The 19,398-nt window shown below is 39.5% G+C and overlaps 1 protein-coding gene across 1 annotated transcript in view; it reads right to left on the bottom strand.

The window, feature by feature from the left end:
- Positions 1–6,889: 6,889 nt before the first annotated feature.
- TSPAN5 (tetraspanin 5) overlaps positions 6,890–19,398 on the bottom strand; it is a 53,198-nt gene continuing 40,689 nt past the window's right edge. The window contains exons 2-8 of the mRNA XM_070948377.1: positions 17,154–17,204; positions 12,225–12,371; positions 10,547–10,717; positions 8,757–8,882; positions 8,253–8,300; positions 8,050–8,166; positions 6,890–7,164 (exon numbers count right to left, since the gene is read on the bottom strand). Coding sequence (XP_070804478.1) covers positions 7,099–7,164; positions 8,050–8,166; positions 8,253–8,300; positions 8,757–8,882; positions 10,547–10,717; positions 12,225–12,371; positions 17,154–17,204 — 726 coding nt within the window. The 3' untranslated portion in view covers positions 6,890–7,098. The remainder of the gene's footprint in view (positions 7,165–8,049; positions 8,167–8,252; positions 8,301–8,756; positions 8,883–10,546; positions 10,718–12,224; positions 12,372–17,153; positions 17,205–19,398) is intronic.

The following is a 19,398-nucleotide window of genomic DNA, read 5'->3' as shown; positions in this document are numbered from 1 at the left end:
ATCTCACATGGTCCAAGATGAGCCCATGGCTAGGCAGATATAAAATGTTAGGCCTCCACTGTTTGAAAACTGAATCTCTCCCTGCTGAACAAGATTATTGAAGGGGCAGAAATAGAGTAAAAACACAACTGGGGTAAATTGCCATTCTATGTTTCTCAGGAAAGCAGCCGTAGTAAAAAGCTAAAGTATGGGAACAGGATACATGGATATGTAGTCAGTTCAGCATAAAAACAGCAGGCTTACTGAGCCATCCAATATGTTTTCTCAAGTGTATCACTAAGCAAGCAATTTAAGAGGAGATATACCCTGAATATCCTCATTCACATATCCTTTTTTTGATAATGGTGACTCGTGAAGATTTTTTTTTTTACTTTTGTTACTGATTAAGAACAGAAACCACTGCATTTGTACCAGTTTACAGTTATATTCATTGCAAAAAAAATAATAATAGTTAACATGTAAATATTCAAAGCTGCTGAATTAAAGTAACAACAATTAAACAATTCTTAATTTATTAAATTGCAGAAGTGCCCAGCAAACACTAGATGGCAGGCTATTAAAGCAGTTTAGGTTTCAACCAATAGCTATGCGAAAGTTTTTTTTTTTAAATGGATGGGATTATTCCATTTTCTCAAAATAAATACATATTAATATGTGTAAACCTATGCAGGAATGATTCCACAGACATGCTATTATTTACATTTCCGAGATGTACACACCACTATATAACAACTATCTAATAGAATTGGCTCGAAGATGATAAGAAAGCAAATGGATTTCCAGAGATTCAGACCAGAAGACATAAAACAGGAGTTAGAACATTTCAACCAAGGTGGATTTGGCAACACAAGACAGACACGTCCGTTTCTTTAGCAAAAAGCTTAGACCAATAATAAAAACCAAAATAGTCAACCATTTTTCAGAAAAAAAAAGATTTACAGAATTTTCTAGCAAAGCCACTCCCCAAAGTTGTTTCGGTAACATAGGACTAAGCCATTACTATACAAATTTCATGATGTGATATGTAGGGAGATCTAGCAGCAAGCAAACACATTGATACAGAAATTCTTTAAAACAATCTATAACATATGTGCAATTTGTTAGGCAGGCATGAAGCACAAACTTGCTTGACATGTGTACTGGTATCATTTGAAGGGGTTCTTTTGACTCTTCTTTCCTGTCAATAACTACAGTACTATTTAGTACAATTATGCTAAAAATATGGAAAGAAAAGACATGAACAGCTACAAACTTTAACTTCTTAACATTTGAGCATTAACATTCAACATTAAGCATTTACATCCAAACTGACACATACCAAAACTTTGCAAAGTCCACTCTTCATTTTCAAATACTTGCATGTTCTGGTTGCTGGAAACTCCTCTAAATTTCTTCTCCCCACTCTAATAAGCATCTGAAAACTCTACTATCATTTGATAGTGAATTCTCTTGCTCTTTAAAAAAAAAAATCCTTTCAAAGATGAAAAGGGGCACCTGAAAACACGAATAGTATACATCTATTTAGTGCAGGGGTATCCAACCTTGGCAACTTTTAAGATTTTTAAGACTTGTGGACTTCAACTCCCAGAATTCCCCAGCCAGCCATGCTGGCTGGGAAATTTTTGGAATTGAAGTCCACAAGTCTTAAAATTACCAAGGCTGGATACCTCCCGTTTAATGGCAATGGCTGTTGCTCTTATTGATTTCTCCATCACTCACTATTTTATAGTGTGTCCTTTTTGAGACCAGCTTATTGGAATTGAGAAATCAAACTATAACCCAAATTTACCAATATATCACGTTTTATGGTGGAGCTTGGTCAGCAAATTCCCTCCGGCAAACACACTTATTATATGTGCTGCTTTTTCCTTATGACATTTAATATGAATTTGCAAAGAAAGCTACAAAATACAGGTAGTCCTCAAGATACGACAGGCCATTTATTTGTCTGTTTGTAAATTTTATTGGCCGCCCATCTCAGCTTTGGGTGGCTTACAATCTTAAAAAAATAAAAACTATACAAAACCTAAAAGACATAGTAAATAAAATACAGTAAAGATCCAATTGCTGAGCCCAATTAAAAGTTCATTCGTTTAATAAATGTTCAACGTTACCACAGCCCTCTCCCCCTCCAAAAGGCTACACATGAGCCCATGTCAAAGTTACAAGGATTGCAGCAGCCCTCCAATCATTCACCTTGAATGACCCACCGCAGGGGCCCTGCAGCACCCTGCCATCTCTCTCTCTCCTCCCACCCCACCCCACAATGCTTGGGCTTACATGCCCCACACTTATTGTATCTTCTGGAGGTCTCCAGAGCTCACGTTGTGAAAGGAAGACACAACCGACCGCGTGGCAGCAATCCAAATTGTGGCCGGGGTCAAAACGGCAGCCGCCAAACGGCTTCATTTTGCTGCCTTAACCAGGTCTGCACAGAGCTGCGTAAGCTTCTGAACACTTTAGAAAGCTTCCACAGCGTTCTGCAGACCCTCTTAAGGCAGCAGAACAAAGCAGTTTGTCTTTGGGCCACGCAGTGGTGCCCCAAATATGACTTGCCGTTTTGTCTTCACCCATTTGTAGGTGGAGACAAAATGGCAGCTGCCAGACAAATCGCTTCATTTCGCTGCCCTAAGAGAGGTTTGCATTGCAGAAGCTTCTGAATGTTATAGAAAGCTTCCGCGGCATGGTGTAGGCCAATGATGGCTAACCTTTTCAGCACCGAGTGCCAAAACTGGAGTGTGCGCATATGCGTGCGTGCATGTGCTGGAGCAACAGAACTCAGAAGAGAGCAGCTGGCCAGTGTGCATGTGTGCGGTGGCCAGCTGCTCTTTTGGGTTCCGTCACATGCATGTGCACTGGTCAGCTGGTCTGGCATGCATGCTGCTCTCTTCCAGGTTCCTGTGTGCGCACACGCGCACCTGACAGGTCTGGCCAGTGTGCATGTACATGCCTGAACCCGGAAGAGAGCAGCTGGCCAGGGTGCATGCATGCGACAAAACTCAGAAGAGCAGCTGGCGACAGCACGCATGCCCAGAGAGTGAGCTCTGCATGCCACCTTTGGCACGCATGCCATAGGTTTACCATCACGGGAGTAGGCCTTGTTAAGGCAGCAAAAAGAAGCAGTTTGTCCCCAGACCCTGCAGGGGGTGACCCAAATGTGGCTGCCACTTTGGGGGATAGGAGAAAATGATAACAGCTTTCGCAACCGAGTCACGTGGCCGTGCAAAAGAAGGTAGTCATTTCAGTCCTCTGGAAGGCCTTGTAGTTCTTCAAAAGGTTAAGTGGCCTGGGAGGACTCAGTGGAAATGAGAAAAGGCCTCTTGGGACCCAAAACATGGGAAGTGGAGCATGGGGCATCTTGGGAGTGAGGGAGGCCTTGGGAGGGCCACAGCAGGTAGGCCTGGGCCTGTGCTAGGCCTCCAAAGGCTTCCCCCATCCAGGAGGCACCCCACTCCACTTAAAGACCCACACATTCATTTAATAATTCACTGGGGAAAAGCAGGGATGGGGTCATTAGAAGAGACGTTTCACCTAACGACTGCCAAGACATGCAACTGTAATGGGCAGGCAACTGTCATATTTTGAGGACTAACTATAGCAGTGACGGCTAACCTTTTTGCCATCAAGTGCCAAAAGCAGGGGTAAGCACGGGGGGGGGCAGTCATATGCACGTGTGCCCACACCCATAATTCTATGTGCCGCCCCCCCGCATGTGCACGCAACCCCCCCCACACTCCCCCCACTTTTGGCATGCGATGGCACGGAGGGCCACTGGACTTCTGGTGGACCGTAAGTCAGGAAACGGGCTGTTTCCGGCCTCCGGAGGGCCTCCTGGGGTAGGCTGTTTTCGCCCTCCCCAGGCTCCTAGAAAACCTCTGGAGCCTGGGGAGAGTGAAAAACGGGCCTTCCTCAACCTCCGGAGGCCAGAAACAGCATTTTTCCCAACTTCTGGTGGGTCCAGAAGGCCTGAAGATCAGTTTGCCAGCGCACGCATGCGCATCGGAGCTCAGTTCGCGTGCCCACCAATATGGCTCTGCGTGCCACCTGTGGCACATGTGCCATAGGTTCGCCATCACGGACCTATAGTATTTCAACACACTGTATAGACATATAATTGGCACCTATTTTATGACTTCAAAAAACTTCACCTTACAAAGACTGTAGCTTTACATTAGTTAGGGCCTATTATTAATTAAGTTCTATTTGCCAGATGGGGCACCTCTGAGATTAATGTTTAATTGTGGAGGTTAGAAGTGTGTAAAACATTTCTAATTCAAAATATTTTAAGCTAAAAAACTTTGCTTAGTCAGGAAGTTTCATGCTTGAAACAGGGTCATTTCCAGCTCTGAACCTTTTTGGTAAGATCATAATAATCTGTCACTATCTCTAAACATTTCACCTTCAAACTGTTTTCCGTTACCTTTTCGAATGAGCATTTGTTATTAGAAAGTTATTTGAAAACTCTCTCAAGCTCACCCTTGTTTTAAAAGCAAATGTGGGATTCTGGAAGAAATATGTGAATTTTAATCATGCATAGGCAAATAGAAGGCAAATACATATCCGATAATTAAAATTACATTAGCTATTTGCATCAAGGAACACGACCAAGACAAAGTAAGGAGGGAAGTAGTTTAAAAAAATAAGAGATCCTGATTTCCTGCAGGACTCCAAGAAATAAACATGCTTTGTATGCAAACAAAATGATTGCCATTTTTCTCTCTATATAAAAATGTTATTAAGCTTATTCACCACTGGGACCAAGAAGACAACCTCTTAATGCTGTACAGTCAGTAAGATATTTCAACATATTTTACCAAAAGATAGAATGATATGCCTAACCACATAGCTTTGTTTCATTAATAAGAAAACCTTATCACTATAATATGATGGTCTACCCATCTACAAGTTATAAAACAGATTGGTAATGGAAGAAAAAAAAAACAGGAAAAGAAAAATGGAAAACAAGTTAAACATCTATAGCATTATTATACCTAAGCAGAAACATGGAAATTTTTCAGAAATGTACAACAGCAGCAAAAAGAAGGAATGTTTATTCAGTACATCTTACATCAGCATCTTTTATGTTTGGTTTCTGGAATGTACTACAACTAAGCTATTCAAGTACTAGAGATTCATAAGAATTCATTCAATTTTCATCCACTGTATGTTTTATTCTGCATTGTTTGTTTCCTTCAGTTAAGCAATTCACCAACTAAAAACTAAGAGAATCTATTCACTGAAGACTGACACAAATATAACTTGCAGAGCTCTGCATGTGTAAATGAACCTCAGTTACATTCTGGAAGCCTGATCAGAACTCAGTTACCTAGACAAAAGGTTGTGTGAAGTCATACCAGATGCAGTTAGAATGTTTAGCCCTGTGTACAAAACTGGAGTGTTGAACAAGACATTAATGCATTCACTTGTTTAACTTCTCAAATTAGGGCAACATTCCTCCACCTGGTACCTATCAATGCTAGCTGTGAATTCTTGGAGTTGTATCCCTAACAATTCTGGTGACACCAGGTTGGGGAAGTTAATGTTTTTAAACAGCTACTGTTCTACTTCATTTAGCAATAGTTTTCAGTCACTGCCAAATTTGAAAGGATTGTCATCTCTCCACTGCCAAATTCATATCCTTGACAGCCAAATTCAGCTTGTTTTTCACAGAAGCAGCAGAATTTTCTTTCCCATTGTACTTAAATATACATAAACACCTAAAACAGAGGTGTCCAACCTTGGCAATTTCCAAACTTGTGGGCTTCAACTCCCAGAATTCCCCAGCCAGAACTGGCTGGGAAGTCCACAACTCGTGAAGTTGCCAAGATTGAACAGCCCGGATAAAAAACCTAGATGCTCATATGTTTACTGAAACTGGCTCACAGTGCTCTCATTGAAATACACAAGCACACACACTATTGGTGTTCAAATGTTGCTCCTGCTTGAAAAATGAGGGAGAGATACCTATTTCATTAAGGATTCTACTTTTAACTAGACAGAAAAGGAAATGCAATGGCAATTAAATGGTAACGAAGCCAGCACAAAACACAAACCAAAGAATGCAAATTGGTCAGCATTACATTCACGTTTGTTTGAACTGGAAGCCCACTCAAATCAAGCAAATCAAAAAGGCGTAGCAATTTTAAAAAGTTTATACCAACTCTATGAAGAGGGCATAAGAAGATATATTTAGGAAGGGTTATAATGTGACAAAAAGCATTTGCCCTACTACATGAAGATATCAAAAATTATTCCAAACAGATTTGTTTCTTTACAATTCATTTTATCCATGAAACTGAATACACTGTGCTTGTTTCTGCTTCTGAGTTCATCGCATTCATCTCATCATCAAACCATCCAGCATGAATACCTTCATCTCTTCATTTACATATTGCTAGGGACTAGTACAGATGGAGAATTATCTCTGTTTTAGGTCTTTCCTGAAGTTTGCTGATTCCACAGTCCAATGAAATAAAGATCGCAAGAGGTTGGAAAGTAATTAAAGCTGTTGTTATTCGACAGAGGACGTAATAAAACAAGAGACTGAATTTCCTGTGGAAGAGTGATGATTTTTTTTTTTTTTTTGCCAGAAAACAAAGCATATGAGAAGTAGATAAGTAAATTGCCTCTTCGTGGGATTTCTTTCCAAAGAAACATTAGGTCTCTTGGTCACTTCTTTAATGGCAAGAGGAAATTGCCTCATTGAGGGTCTACTGCAACTCATAAAACAAAAGGATGCATCTACCGAGGTTCCATTGAAACAGACCACTTGCCACACACACACACACACACACACACACACACACACACACACACGAAACGGAAGAAATATCCTCCAGTTTACTCAGTCAAGGATACAGTAGAGATTCATGGCTCAGTACATTTTAGACTGGTGGTTTTAATAGCATTCATCACAACTAGGTGGCTGGAGCTGCTCATTCTGGAATAAACAAAAGTGTGATGCTGTTCTAATCAGTTGAGAACTGAAAACTTCTCTGTTCCCCATTTTCACAAGGGTTTGTCTCGATGTGGGCCACATAGAGCCTTCTGAGAACTGTGGTTACCCACAAGGTCTTGCGTAGCTTACGTTAAAGAGTTTTACCAGCTGGCTCGGACAGCTTCAATATCACTAACCAAGTTTTGAGCCAAGCATATGCCAAATATCTGGAAGAAAAGAAAGGCACACGTTAAGTTGGAACTGGCTTTCAAATGCAGAAATTTGAGTTAGCCAGACTGTCCCCACAAAATTTAACACAACGGCTACCATTTACACATTAAAGTTGAAATGGTTTTCCCTTGTTAAGCATGTTTCACTCAGGTTTTCTGGGACACATGACACACTTGGCCACCAATTAACAGTAGTGGCTGGGTGTACACAACACGCTGGCCTCAAATATTGTATGGCTGGCCAGTTTGCAGTTGAGTATATTATGCAAATACAACCACATTTACTGTGAAATATTAAGTATTCCAGCATGTAATAATTGGAGGGAGGGAAAAACAGTCTTTAATATGTGAGGGGAATGTACACTGTATCGGAATTGTCCTGGGAACAGCAGCTCTGAAAATGCAGGTGTAGGTGATATTTCTAAGTTTTTAAAATTAAGTTTTATAGTTAAGTTTTAAGAAAAGAGGTTAAATTTCAACAGCACAGGTTTTAAACAACATACCTGGAGCAAAAGATTTTCCTACTGCTATGAATAAGAATAGGATACCCAAGTTGAGACTACTTACTTAAGTTAAAAGGACACCTAATTGGTCTTTCAGCTGGCTCTGGAAGTCTACTAGAGAAACAGCCCCATTATGTTTAGGTGATCAAAAAGCAAAGCAGCATCAGTTCCATCATAATTTGCAGCAAAATATTTATAATTTATTCTGCATTATCCAAGTTGACTACAAGGCTGAAATTAACGAGACCCAAATGTACTTTCTTTTTTTTTCCCCAAAAAATTAATAAATCGATACACAGAGATTCAATTTTCATTTCACTCTATGGGGTCTTTCTTGAGGATGGATTACACTCTGCAGTTTTTCAAAAGAACAGGTCACCTGTAATAATGCAATTCCAATGAATATGCCGGCCACTATGGTTAAGTTATCCTGCAGCCATTTTTCAAACTGTGGGACGCAACCTTTTGTGTAAATAACAATCTGTTGATCAACTTCCTGCAAGAACAATAATAAAAAACATTGAACATCTTTCTAGCACTTCTTTCCCATTTCCTCTCCAAAAAGAAGTTTTGAAAACTTACTGGTTTTTGGCGGGCATCGTAACCACACTGAGTATTAATGACATCTTCCTAAAAAATAAAGATACAGAAACAATTTCCAATAAATGTCTCCTTTTACTCAACAAAAAGTCTATCTCCAACACATGACCTTGCCTAGTTACTCCTAATTGGAACTAGAAACTCTGCCGCTTAGTATCACCACACAGTCTCCGAAGTTCAAAAAGATAGATAAAAATATGTTTCTTGCCATATGTTTCTTTTATGGGCTTTAAATATGAAAACTAGGCATTCAAAATTAACTTTTTTAACAGATCTCACAATAAAAATCACATGCATTCTTTTCCATTCCAGAAGGGTGGGCCATGTTTGTCTGCCACAGCACTGTAAAAAAAAAAGCACCTTTGTGACACCTTAAAAGCTAATATGTTTATGGTGGCACTAGCCTATTGTAAGAACAATCCCATTGTGACCGATGGTCCTTTCAGGATGGAAGAGTAGCCTTGCCGGCCTTCTGTAGTGACTTACAGCAGGATCTTTAGTGCAGCAAGAGAAAGGTACTCCACACCGTTCTCGACTAGCATTGGAGTCTGTGCAGTTGAAGTAAATGTTGAGGTTCCAGTCATCAGCCCCAAAGGCCCCACAGCACTGCCACTAGGAGGGGCAAAAAGACAGAGGCATCACAGTTCTGGCAACATGGGCTAGGCACGGCTATTCTTCTAAGCTACCATTCCAAATCACTCTGTGAATTTATTTTGTACTGGAAATGCATGAAAAAAGTTTTCAAGTCTTTACTGTAGTGCTAGTTCCCCTATAACGGGTGTCAAACTCACGGTGTCACATGACGCATCACGACTTTTTTTCCCCTTCGCTAAACCGGGCATGGCCAGCATGTGACGCATCCAGCCTGCGGGCCGTGAGTTTGACAGCCCTACCCTATAACTGGGAATGGGAAAAAAAAAACCCAAGGCACTGCATCTCCTACAATGCTCCAAACAGATAGGATTTCCCTCCACCCCCTTAATCAGTGCTTTTGTTTAACCAAATCTTTTGGAAAGTAGAAAAAAATCTATCTCCCTTTGTGCAAAACATCACACATTATCAATATGCAATATAGAGAGAATAATTAAAATTCCAAGACAAATTCCTTGTGTGTCCAATCACACTTGGCCAATAAAAAAAAACTATTCTAAAATGTGAAATCAGTTATTTAAGGCAACTTGTAGGTGGTGCTGATTTTGTGGGCCCTAGGCTTGAAATAAGACTTCAGATAGGATCCTCTCAAATCACCTTTGCTGTGCATATTAGAAAAGCTTGTTCAAACTTTTCTGGAAATCCGTTCATACTCCCGCACCATTCAATGGCACATCTTGTTCAAGCTTCTTCTTCAGGGAGAAAAAGATTAACTCAGTCACAGTAGCTAAATAGCTATATAACTTCACTTATCTAAAACAGATTGTTTATTATTGTATGTTGGACGATTCAGCTTATTTTCCAGAGAGCTTCAGCAACAGGCTTATTATGCATTCTAACTCTAGCTGAACACAAAAGCTATGGCCACAAGATTTGTTTAAAATGTTGCCCAATTATAAGAAAAACCATGTGAACCCATTTGCTATGAAATTTGCAAAATATTTCTCAATAAATACTGCTGATTTTTACATTAGCGATATTACAACAGTTCAATGAGAAACATGCCTACAATCGCCCTGAAAATGTTTTCAGAAAAACCTTTCAGAAATAAACAGATAAGAAATGAAACACAAACAGTACAATGGGGAAAACTTCGTAAGCCAAGCTGTGCTTGACTTGTAGTGGCTTCGTAGATAGTTTCATATACTTTTCTTAACAACAAATATGGTCATTGCCTTCTTCTAAGCATAGCCTATATCCTAATCTACAACTCTGTATTTACTGAGGATACTTCATACAACTACTATACTGGTCTGACTTTCTTTGCCTGTCTAAAATCAGCAAGGTTAATGTTGCCACTGGCTGCAGATGTATAGCAAGAGTCACAGTCAAAGTGGGATATTTTCCCTTGTACCAGAGTTGGCAGATCTGTGGTTCACTTGTTATATATATTAATTTATTTATTTATTTTTTATTTATCAAACTCATAATCCACTCATCTCGGTATCCAGACACCTAAGGACAGCATTATCAATGGCCCACCAGATATTGCAGAATTACAATTCCTCGTCTTTCCTATCTAAATGAATAAAAATGATGGATGCTTGGGATTGTAGGATCCTACAATGTAGGAACCAGCCCTGTAGGTTCCACAGTCAGATCTTAAAGAAAGAAGGAGCTCTTACATATTCTTGGGTAAAGTCTATGAGATTTTGCAAATCAATGTCATCTCTGTATGCTCGGATATTGTTGTTGATAAAGAAATACAGCTGGTCTTTGATCCAGTCTTTGAAAACAAATGCCAGAACTCCGGCTGTGAGTTCCAGGAAGAAGATTATTCCAAGGAAGACTGAGAACTGCAAAGAAGTAACATAATTTATTGGCTTCAATAAAACCTTCAGAATGAATGCAATACCAAAGAATTACATGGATAAAAACTGATAATATTGCAGCTACTTATACTCATTTTATGGCTCATTTGTTTTCAAACAACCAATGACCAACGAGCCTGTTTTACAGCAATATATTCATCTGAACCATGAGTGGCCAACTGCAGCCTTTAGTATCGCAGAGAACCAGACATCTTCTCAAATGGCAATAGATTAGCAGGAAAATGGACTGTTAATGTCCTGCGGCCAATTAATGGCAGAAAACTAACCAATCCAGATACTTGTTTGACCAATTGGTTGATATATGCCAGACCGAGATCTTTCTGCTGCCAATAAGTCATTATTGCTTTTTAAGTTATCTATCAAATTTATACTCCCTGTAATTGTCAGGGAGACCACCAATGACTAAAATAAACATTTACATCTCAGAACCGATGCTGAAACATTCCAAGATTGAAGATTGTAAAGCATGAACAGAGCATGCAAAATTAATTGGAACTATAGGCAAAGGTTCTATCTTCTCAGTGCCTTAGCATGTCATAATATTTATTTATTCAGGGTTATTTGTATGTCACTTCTTATAACAATAAATTACCATATTTTTCACACTATAAGATGCTCCGGACTAAAAGACGCACTTAGCTTTTGGGGAAGAAAACAAGAAAAAAAAATCTGCCTCTGCCTACCAGCAATTTGCCTCCTTGCAGCAAACAGCAAACAGCCTGGTCAGCTTCAGCACAGCCTGATTTAGCACGAGCACCTGATCAGTGATTAGATTGGCCTCCCGGAATATCGCCAATCAGCTGTTCCAGGCTGTGGGGATCGCTGCCGCCAACCGCCGCCACTGCCTATTACCACCTCAGCAAACCCTATTTTCAACCTCCGTGCGCCCCATTTTCAGCCCATTCAGCAGCGATAGGCGGCAATCCCCGCTGCCTGGAATGGGCCGAAAACGGGATGCACCGAGGCCAAAAATGTGGCGTGCGGAGGCAGCAATGGGCTGACCAGCTGTTTGCTGCAAGGAGGCAATTTGCTGGGAGGCAGAGGCCGAAGGGTGGAGGCTGGCGGGTGGGCAGGGTTTCGGCAACATTCGCTCTATAAGGTGCATAGACATTTCCACCCACTTTTTTGGGGGGAGGGGAAGTGTGTCTTATAGACCGAAAAATACAGTACTTAAAATAAAGGCTAAATAGTAAGATTTAAAGAAAGAATTATCAGTGGTTCCATTTAAAGAAGAACTTATCAGAAATTCCACTCAGCATTAAGCTAGTGAGGCAAGATCATTCCATTATTTTACTTAGGTTTAAACATCCCATCCAAGTTGAACACCTGAGCTGGACTTTAAGGTGCTTTTTAAAAAGATAAGCATTTCCAAAAAAGCTTGAAGCAAATTTTTAAACAAACTAAAATGATATATATTTGTACAGGGGAGGGAAGTTTATTCTCTAAAGAGGAATTTGGTACAGTTACTTACAAACTTGAGAAGAAAAGTATTTTCCCGTAGAGCACCGATGCATCCTGCAAAACCCAATATGAACATCACTCCTCCAACCACAAGGAAGAGCCAAACTGGATCAAAGCCACCCAGGTCAGTAATGGAAGAGATGTTGGACAGGACTCCCTTTGGCAGTGAATGTAAAAGGAAGAAGAGGTGAGAGAGTGGGAAAACAAGGAATACAAATATATCACAGATGTATCCGGGTTTTTACTGTCACTCCCCCTTCCCTTTCAAGGAAAGAATGAAGGAGCCACACTAGCATTTGGCATTTCTGTCCAGGAGAGATTAATAACATTTTGTACAAACATTCTGATTATTTCCTGTAAATTCTTTCTGTGTTGACATATATTAGTCTACCATTGCAATCAGGCCCACAGCCATATCCCTTTGTGAAAAAGTCATGACATATCATTTAGCACAAATGACATTCTGCCCAAAATGGTTTGTTGAAAAGGTTAGAAAAGCAATAATGGAGGAGAGAAACAAAGAATGGTACAGAAAGGCTAATTTTTAGATGCTCAGCCTGCCCTTTTATCTGCTAATTACATTCAAGTATGCCCATAGACATTACTAAATCCCAATAAAATATTAATCTTCTGAAATACTGAAAAATGAAATAGTTTATCCTTTCAAAACAGACTTCCATAACATGAAAGAAGGAATATTTTTCTCTCTCTCATTATTACATTACACAGACCAGAAGAGAACCAGGATATGCAATATCTGATAAACAGTCCCATCTGTAGTACTGTATTAATATTAACACAGGAGACATTATCTATCTATTCTACATCCTCAGCAAGACAGGAGACGTTATCTATCTACATCCTGTGACCCAACCTAATGCAGGAAAACACGCAAGTAATATTTAATGACTGCCTTTATTTATTTTCCTGGCATTCTAGGAATAAAAGTTGATATTAGAGGCTGAAAGTTGGATTGTCACACAGTGAACATTTTAATATTCAGGAATATTAAACTACATTCCAAACAAGAGCTCTGGTGGTTACTTCTGCCAGCAGTTCAATCCTCACCGGCTCAAGGTTGACTCAGCCTTCCATTCTTCTGAGGTCAGTAAAATGGGGACCCAGATTGTTGGGGGCAATATTCTGACTATATAAATCGCTTAGAGAGGGCTGTAAAGCACTGTGAAGCAGTATATAAGCCTCAGTGCTATTACTATTTGGATATCTATGAAAATCTTTGATCTATTGCATCTAAATAATTATACAATCATATGTTTTTGGAAACACGCTTCTAGGCCAGGTGATAAAATATGACACATGATATGAAATGTGCCAATTCTCAGTCTTCAGACTGGTTCCATATCAAATTGGACCATCTGAATCTGTGTGTTTGATTTATTGTACAATATCTGAGTTGTAATTTTCATATAGTTGAATAATAATTGCTGTATTTTATTTTTTCTATTTTTGTCTATATTTTTACTTGTATTCATTTGTTTCTCCCCCTTTTTTAGCTGTATTAATACTATATAGTGTTCCAGCCCAATCCCTTTTCAAAAGCCATTCAAATTGGTTGCCATTATTACAAATGCTGGCAGCAAATGCACTAGATAAAAAAAGTATTCTATCAGTACTGAATTTCTGCATTTAATTTCTAACAAGTGACGGGACAAAAAACAATTTTTTTTCTGCATCATTAATGATTTTATGTAGTTGTTTGATTATGTGGCAGTCACCACATAACAAATTCTTAAGACAATACTTCTCGCCCAAAAGAACGAAGTACTTTGCTTAAATGTACAGCTACATATGATAGACTGGAGCTCAACCAAATCCATTCAGGTGGCTTATTGTACTAACTCAGTCTTCCCCAACTTGTTTCTTCTAGTTTTGTTCATGGGTGATCTGGCTCAGGACCAGGGTACTTACGAGACTGCCTTCTGCCACCAGTAGCCTCTCACCAACCAGTTCGCTCCCATAGAGAGGGGCTCCTCAGGGTGCCGTCGACCAAACAATGTCGACTAGCGGCCCCCAGGGGGAGAGCCTTCTCTGTGGGGGCACCTGCCATCTGGAACGAGCTCCCCCCGGAGATACGGAGGATCCAAGATTTACGCACTTTCCGCCGCGCCCTAAAAACGTTTTTATTCCAACAGGCTGGTCTGGCCTAACTCTCCCTTTTAAATTGGGTTTTAAATGTTTTACATAAATTGGATGTTTTTAAATTTGTTTTTGAGCCCAAATTATTTAATCTATTTTTAATAGCTTTTAACTTTTGTATGTTATTTGTATTTTTATCTTGGCTGTTCACCGCCCTGAGTCCCTTGGGAGTAGGGCGGTATATAAATATGATAAAATAAAATAAAATAAAATAAAATAAAATAAATCTCCTCTAATCTTCAAACAAGAGGATCAAAATCCATGTTGGCTAAGGATTACAGAAGAAGACCATCTGCAGCAGTCTTTTTAAACCTCAACAATTTAGATATGGACTTAGTCAGTGCTAAGTATAGCCACATAGAATTCTGGGACTTGGAGTCCACATCTCTGGAAGTTGCCAAATTAAGAAACACTAATCTACAAAGACATTACTTGTTTAATCTATTTGGAGATTATCAATTAAATTAGGGATAGACACAATCCCAATGTTCTCAATTGCAACACAGCATCCAACATCTGAAGGCCCACACATTGTCTCCCTCTAAATTAAACCAAGCAATTTTTCATACCTACTACAAGCTTTGACATATATAAACAATTAATTACATAATAAATAATTCCTGAACGGGACTCTTCCAAATTTCAAGAGAGGGATTTTAATGATACATATTGTTAGGGAATGGCTATTGCCTAACTGGTTGGGTTGGCAATATATATAAACCAGCAATGCATGTTTGCAGTCAAAATGTAATGTATAGCTTTAAGACTGTAATGCTGTATTGCATCATACTGTATTCTGATTGGCTAAGCTCTGTAGCCAACGTACTTAAGAGGAAGCTTGAATCATGGCTTGTTGTTCTTATTACATTATTATTGCTACCTCTGCTCCTCTCTGCCTGTTCTCTCTGCAGGATCATTGCTTGATCATTGCTACTTGTTGTTTTACTGATTGTTTTACTGCTGTACTTGTTCCTGTTTGCAACTCCAAAAAGAACTGTTTTATTGCATATGACTACAACAACTGGTAAGAAGACTTTGTTCTTGGAATATCCCTGGATTGACAATTTAACTATCTTTATCTGTGTATGACCTGGATTGTTTATTGAACTTTGCTTTACTTTTTCCTAAAAGTAAAAGAATATCACAACTCAGTGTGTCTGTGTATTGACAGTGCTTAGTCACAATCACTCTCAGCCGTTTTCTCATGTGCACACCTTGCTACTCAAGGGTTACTCTGCGCATATTCCTTAACACATATAATTCTAACACCTCCCTGCAATTCTTACTTTCTTAGGATAGAACTAGGCTCTTCCCATTCTTTAATATGTCTCTTTCAAACTTCATTTTTCTCCTTTATATCCAAGACTTGTCATCTCATTTACAGAAAAAAGCCAGCCAGATTTTAATTATCTAAGCCTGAAAACTGCCAAAATAAGTGTAAAGATAAATGCATGTCATTTTTTTAACAGTGGAAAAACAAGTTATAACAACCATCATTTTGAAGACACTCCCTGTTTTCTCAAACAGGGCAGAATCACTCCAAGACACTGTCTATTTTAACCAGTTCTTTCATCTATATTAACAAGTATATTGCACAAGGTATTTCTGGAAGCAATTCAAAGTGCCAGTTTTGATTTTAAAAGCATGTTATCAACAGGACTAGCTCCTCCAGCCTGAGTCAACCTGTCCAAGGCAATTCTCTTGGGTTAAGCCGCAGGTGATTCCCCCATTTTTCTGACATGATGAAAGCTGAAGTCAGAAAACCATATTTTTCCTGTGATTTACTTATTTTGTGGAACAGCCAATTGTGGTTTACCAGAACTGAATCCTTGGCGTCTTTCATTTTGTACAGTATATTTATAATGTATATTATACAGTATATTTATTTTTGTTGCTGATTTGCTTAGAATACACGATTATTTTACTTAATTTATTTGTTAGATTTATTTATTTTTGTTAGATGTATATCCTACCTTTCCTACAGGAGTTGAAACCACTATACATAATGCTTTCCTCTTCCATTTTATTTCTCAACAATTATTCTGTGGACTGAGAGAATGACTGGGCTAAAGCCACTTAATTCTATTATGTCTGTTTTTCATTGCTGTAAACCACCAGGAGTCTAAAAGGATTTACAGTAATAAAGAAATCTAATTAAAAAAATAAAGTGAGGATACAATTTGAGTAAACCCACGAGTCTATTAAAGGTGGCACTCTAAATGCTTCTTCTAAAATTTTGGGAGCCCTTTCCCTACTGCCAGGATATGTCAACTGGTTGCTTAGCAACCATTTGAAGTTATAATGGACCCTCCCACTGCAAAGATACTTAAAACCAGAATTCAAAGTTCTGATGGCCACACACACACGTCATATGTCCACGTTTTGAATGCTACGCAACCTGCTTGCATTTATGGTCATTTGCAACCATGGTCTGGTGACTGCAATTTATAACATTTTTGCCAGAAACCAGTGTTCCCTTCTGGTTTCTGGCAAAAAAAAAAAAAAAATGGCCACAACGAACAACTCAACAACTGCCAAAAAAAAAAAAAAAAGTATCATAAAATTGGGTGTGGTCACGTGAAGACCCACTTAATGACCATCATGACCAACAATTCTAATTGCAGGCTCAATCACTGTAATAAATTGAGGACTACTTGCAACAAACTTTGTCACCTGTAGAATATGCTTAACAATGTACCTTTTAAAGAAGGAAATCTTTTTTCAAATATTGGGAGACCTGTTTAAATTTATTTGGCTGTACAGATTGCTGTTGTTAACTTACTTTTTCATTCCATGCCCAAAGTCCAATTCCAAGAAATGCTATGCCCAGGAACTACAAGAAAAAATGAGAAAAGGAGAGAGAAAAAGCAAGAAGTAAGATTAGTAAGCATTTCAAGAGATTCCCTGAGTACATCCCCTATGCTCATCTTATAATGAGCCATGGCCAGGGGGGCTTTTTATCAGGTCCACCTGATACACCAGTTGCGACTCCCTACGCACGGTCACAAGAGCCTTGATAGTACAGTGGTCTACGCACCGTTATTAACACAGCTGCCTGCAATTTCTGCTGGTTCGAATCTCTCCAAGGCTCAAGGTTGACTCAGCCTTCCATCCTTTCTAAGGTAGGTGAAATGAGGACCCAGTTTGTGGGGGCAATAAGCTGACTTTGTATAAAATATACAAAAGTATGAAGGCTATTGCTTAACACATTGTAAGCTGCCCTGAGTCTCCGGAGAAGGGCAGCATATAAATCAAATTAAAAAAAAAACTCAGGCACTTGTCACTTCCCGCCTGGACTACTGCAATGCTCTCTACATGGGACTCCCCTTGGGGTGCACCCGGAGGCTCCAGCTGGTCCAGAATGCGGCCATGCGGGAGCGACGGGACGCTCCCATGTGACACCTCTCCTGCGCGAGCTGCACTGGCTCCCGGTGGTCTTCCGGGTGCGCTTCAAGGTGTTGGTGACCATCTTTAAAGTGCTCCATGGCTTAGGGCCGGGGTATCTACGAGACCGCCTTCTGCCGCAAATAGCCTCCCACCGGCCAGTACGCTCACACAGAGAGGGCCTCCTCAGGGTGCCATCCGCCAGACAATGTCAGCTGGCGACCCCCAGGGGGAGAGCCTTCTCTGTGGCGGCACCCGCCCTCTGGAACGACCTCCCCCTAGAGATACGCACAATACCAGACCTCCGGATTTTTCGTCGGGCCCTGAAAACTCATTTATTTCACCTAGCCGGGCTGGCTTGATCCCATCCGTTTCGGTTTTAATTTGATTAATTGGGTTGTTTTAAATTGTGGGCCGAAATTATTTAATTACCTTTTAAATTGTTTTTCAAATTTTGTATGCTCTGTTTTATCTCGGCTGTTCACTGCCCTGAGTCCTGCTGGAGAAGGGCGGTATACAAATAAAATAAAATAAATAAATAAATAAATAATAAATCCAAACTATAGGCTGAACCAAGACTGACATATGTAAAACTTGAACCAACTGAAATACATTCTAATGGGCTCCCTAAAGATTAAAAGTGATTCAAAAACAGGTGGACTTTTACTCTTAATTACTGTAGTAAGTTCTGACTTCTCAATGCTCACAACTGGAGGGTGGGGACAATTTTTAAAAGGCAATATTCTGTTTTGAGTGTACAGGAAACATCTTACTACAAATTAAGTTCATTTCACCCTATTTGGACATTTGTGAAAGTAATCAAGACAACACCCAAGAAAGATACAGGGCAGCTCCCTTCCCAAAAAGTGCTCCCAGCCAAGCAGCTCCTCTCCCAGTAACCACATTTGGGGTACTTGGTACCAACATATGGATAGAGCCGAGGAGTGTTTACTGCAGATTCTTATCCTCCAGCAGAAACCAAATCCCACATTACATTGTGTTCAAGATCACAAAATAGCTTCAAGTTAGAGCTTCAAAGACAAACACTTGGGGGAAGAGTTTAAGTTCCACTTGTTCCTTTAAAGTGGAATTACTGGGAGATTGCCATCCTCCCCTCTAATTTGCTTTTCTCATTTTCAATGCCTAAACAGACTTTTGATAGAGTTTGGAGCCAGCAAATTAAGATCACAGAAAACATTCGTGGAATATCAAATGATAAAAACAATGACAAAATTGATGTATCTTCAGAAGCTGATGCTAGAAATGTTGCATTTGACTCAAAAAGAACATTTAGGAAAAAAATCTTATGGTTATACTCCAGAACTGAGGTCCCCTTTCTGTATTTGGGGAAACTTATACAGTACTGGCTTCCAAGTTCCTAATACTGTGACTGCAATCAAAAACTTTATATGAGACCTGACAAATGTATTTATAATTATGAAAGCCATATTTTTAAGGAAAACTGTCAGGCTTTTTTCAAAGGATCCTGTATTTTAAAATCTAATTTTCTTGCAAATGTTCCTTCCTCAGACAAATCAGCCATCAACAGGCACACACAGGTAAACAACATGTACATATCATTCAAAAGAGACAATCATAAGCCTAAAAGGAAACAAAAAGACTAAAATACCTCCTCACCAGCA

The sequence above is a fragment of the Pituophis catenifer genome, unplaced genomic scaffold, assembly GCF_029215685.1.
Source record: "Pituophis catenifer annectens isolate HBS135680 unplaced genomic scaffold, rPitCat1.0.hap2 SCAF_8, whole genome shotgun sequence".
Classification (NCBI taxonomy): domain Eukaryota; kingdom Metazoa; phylum Chordata; class Lepidosauria; order Squamata; family Colubridae; genus Pituophis; species Pituophis catenifer.
Note: the sequence above shows the minus strand (reverse complement) of the source record. Positions and strands in the feature narration are given on the sequence as shown.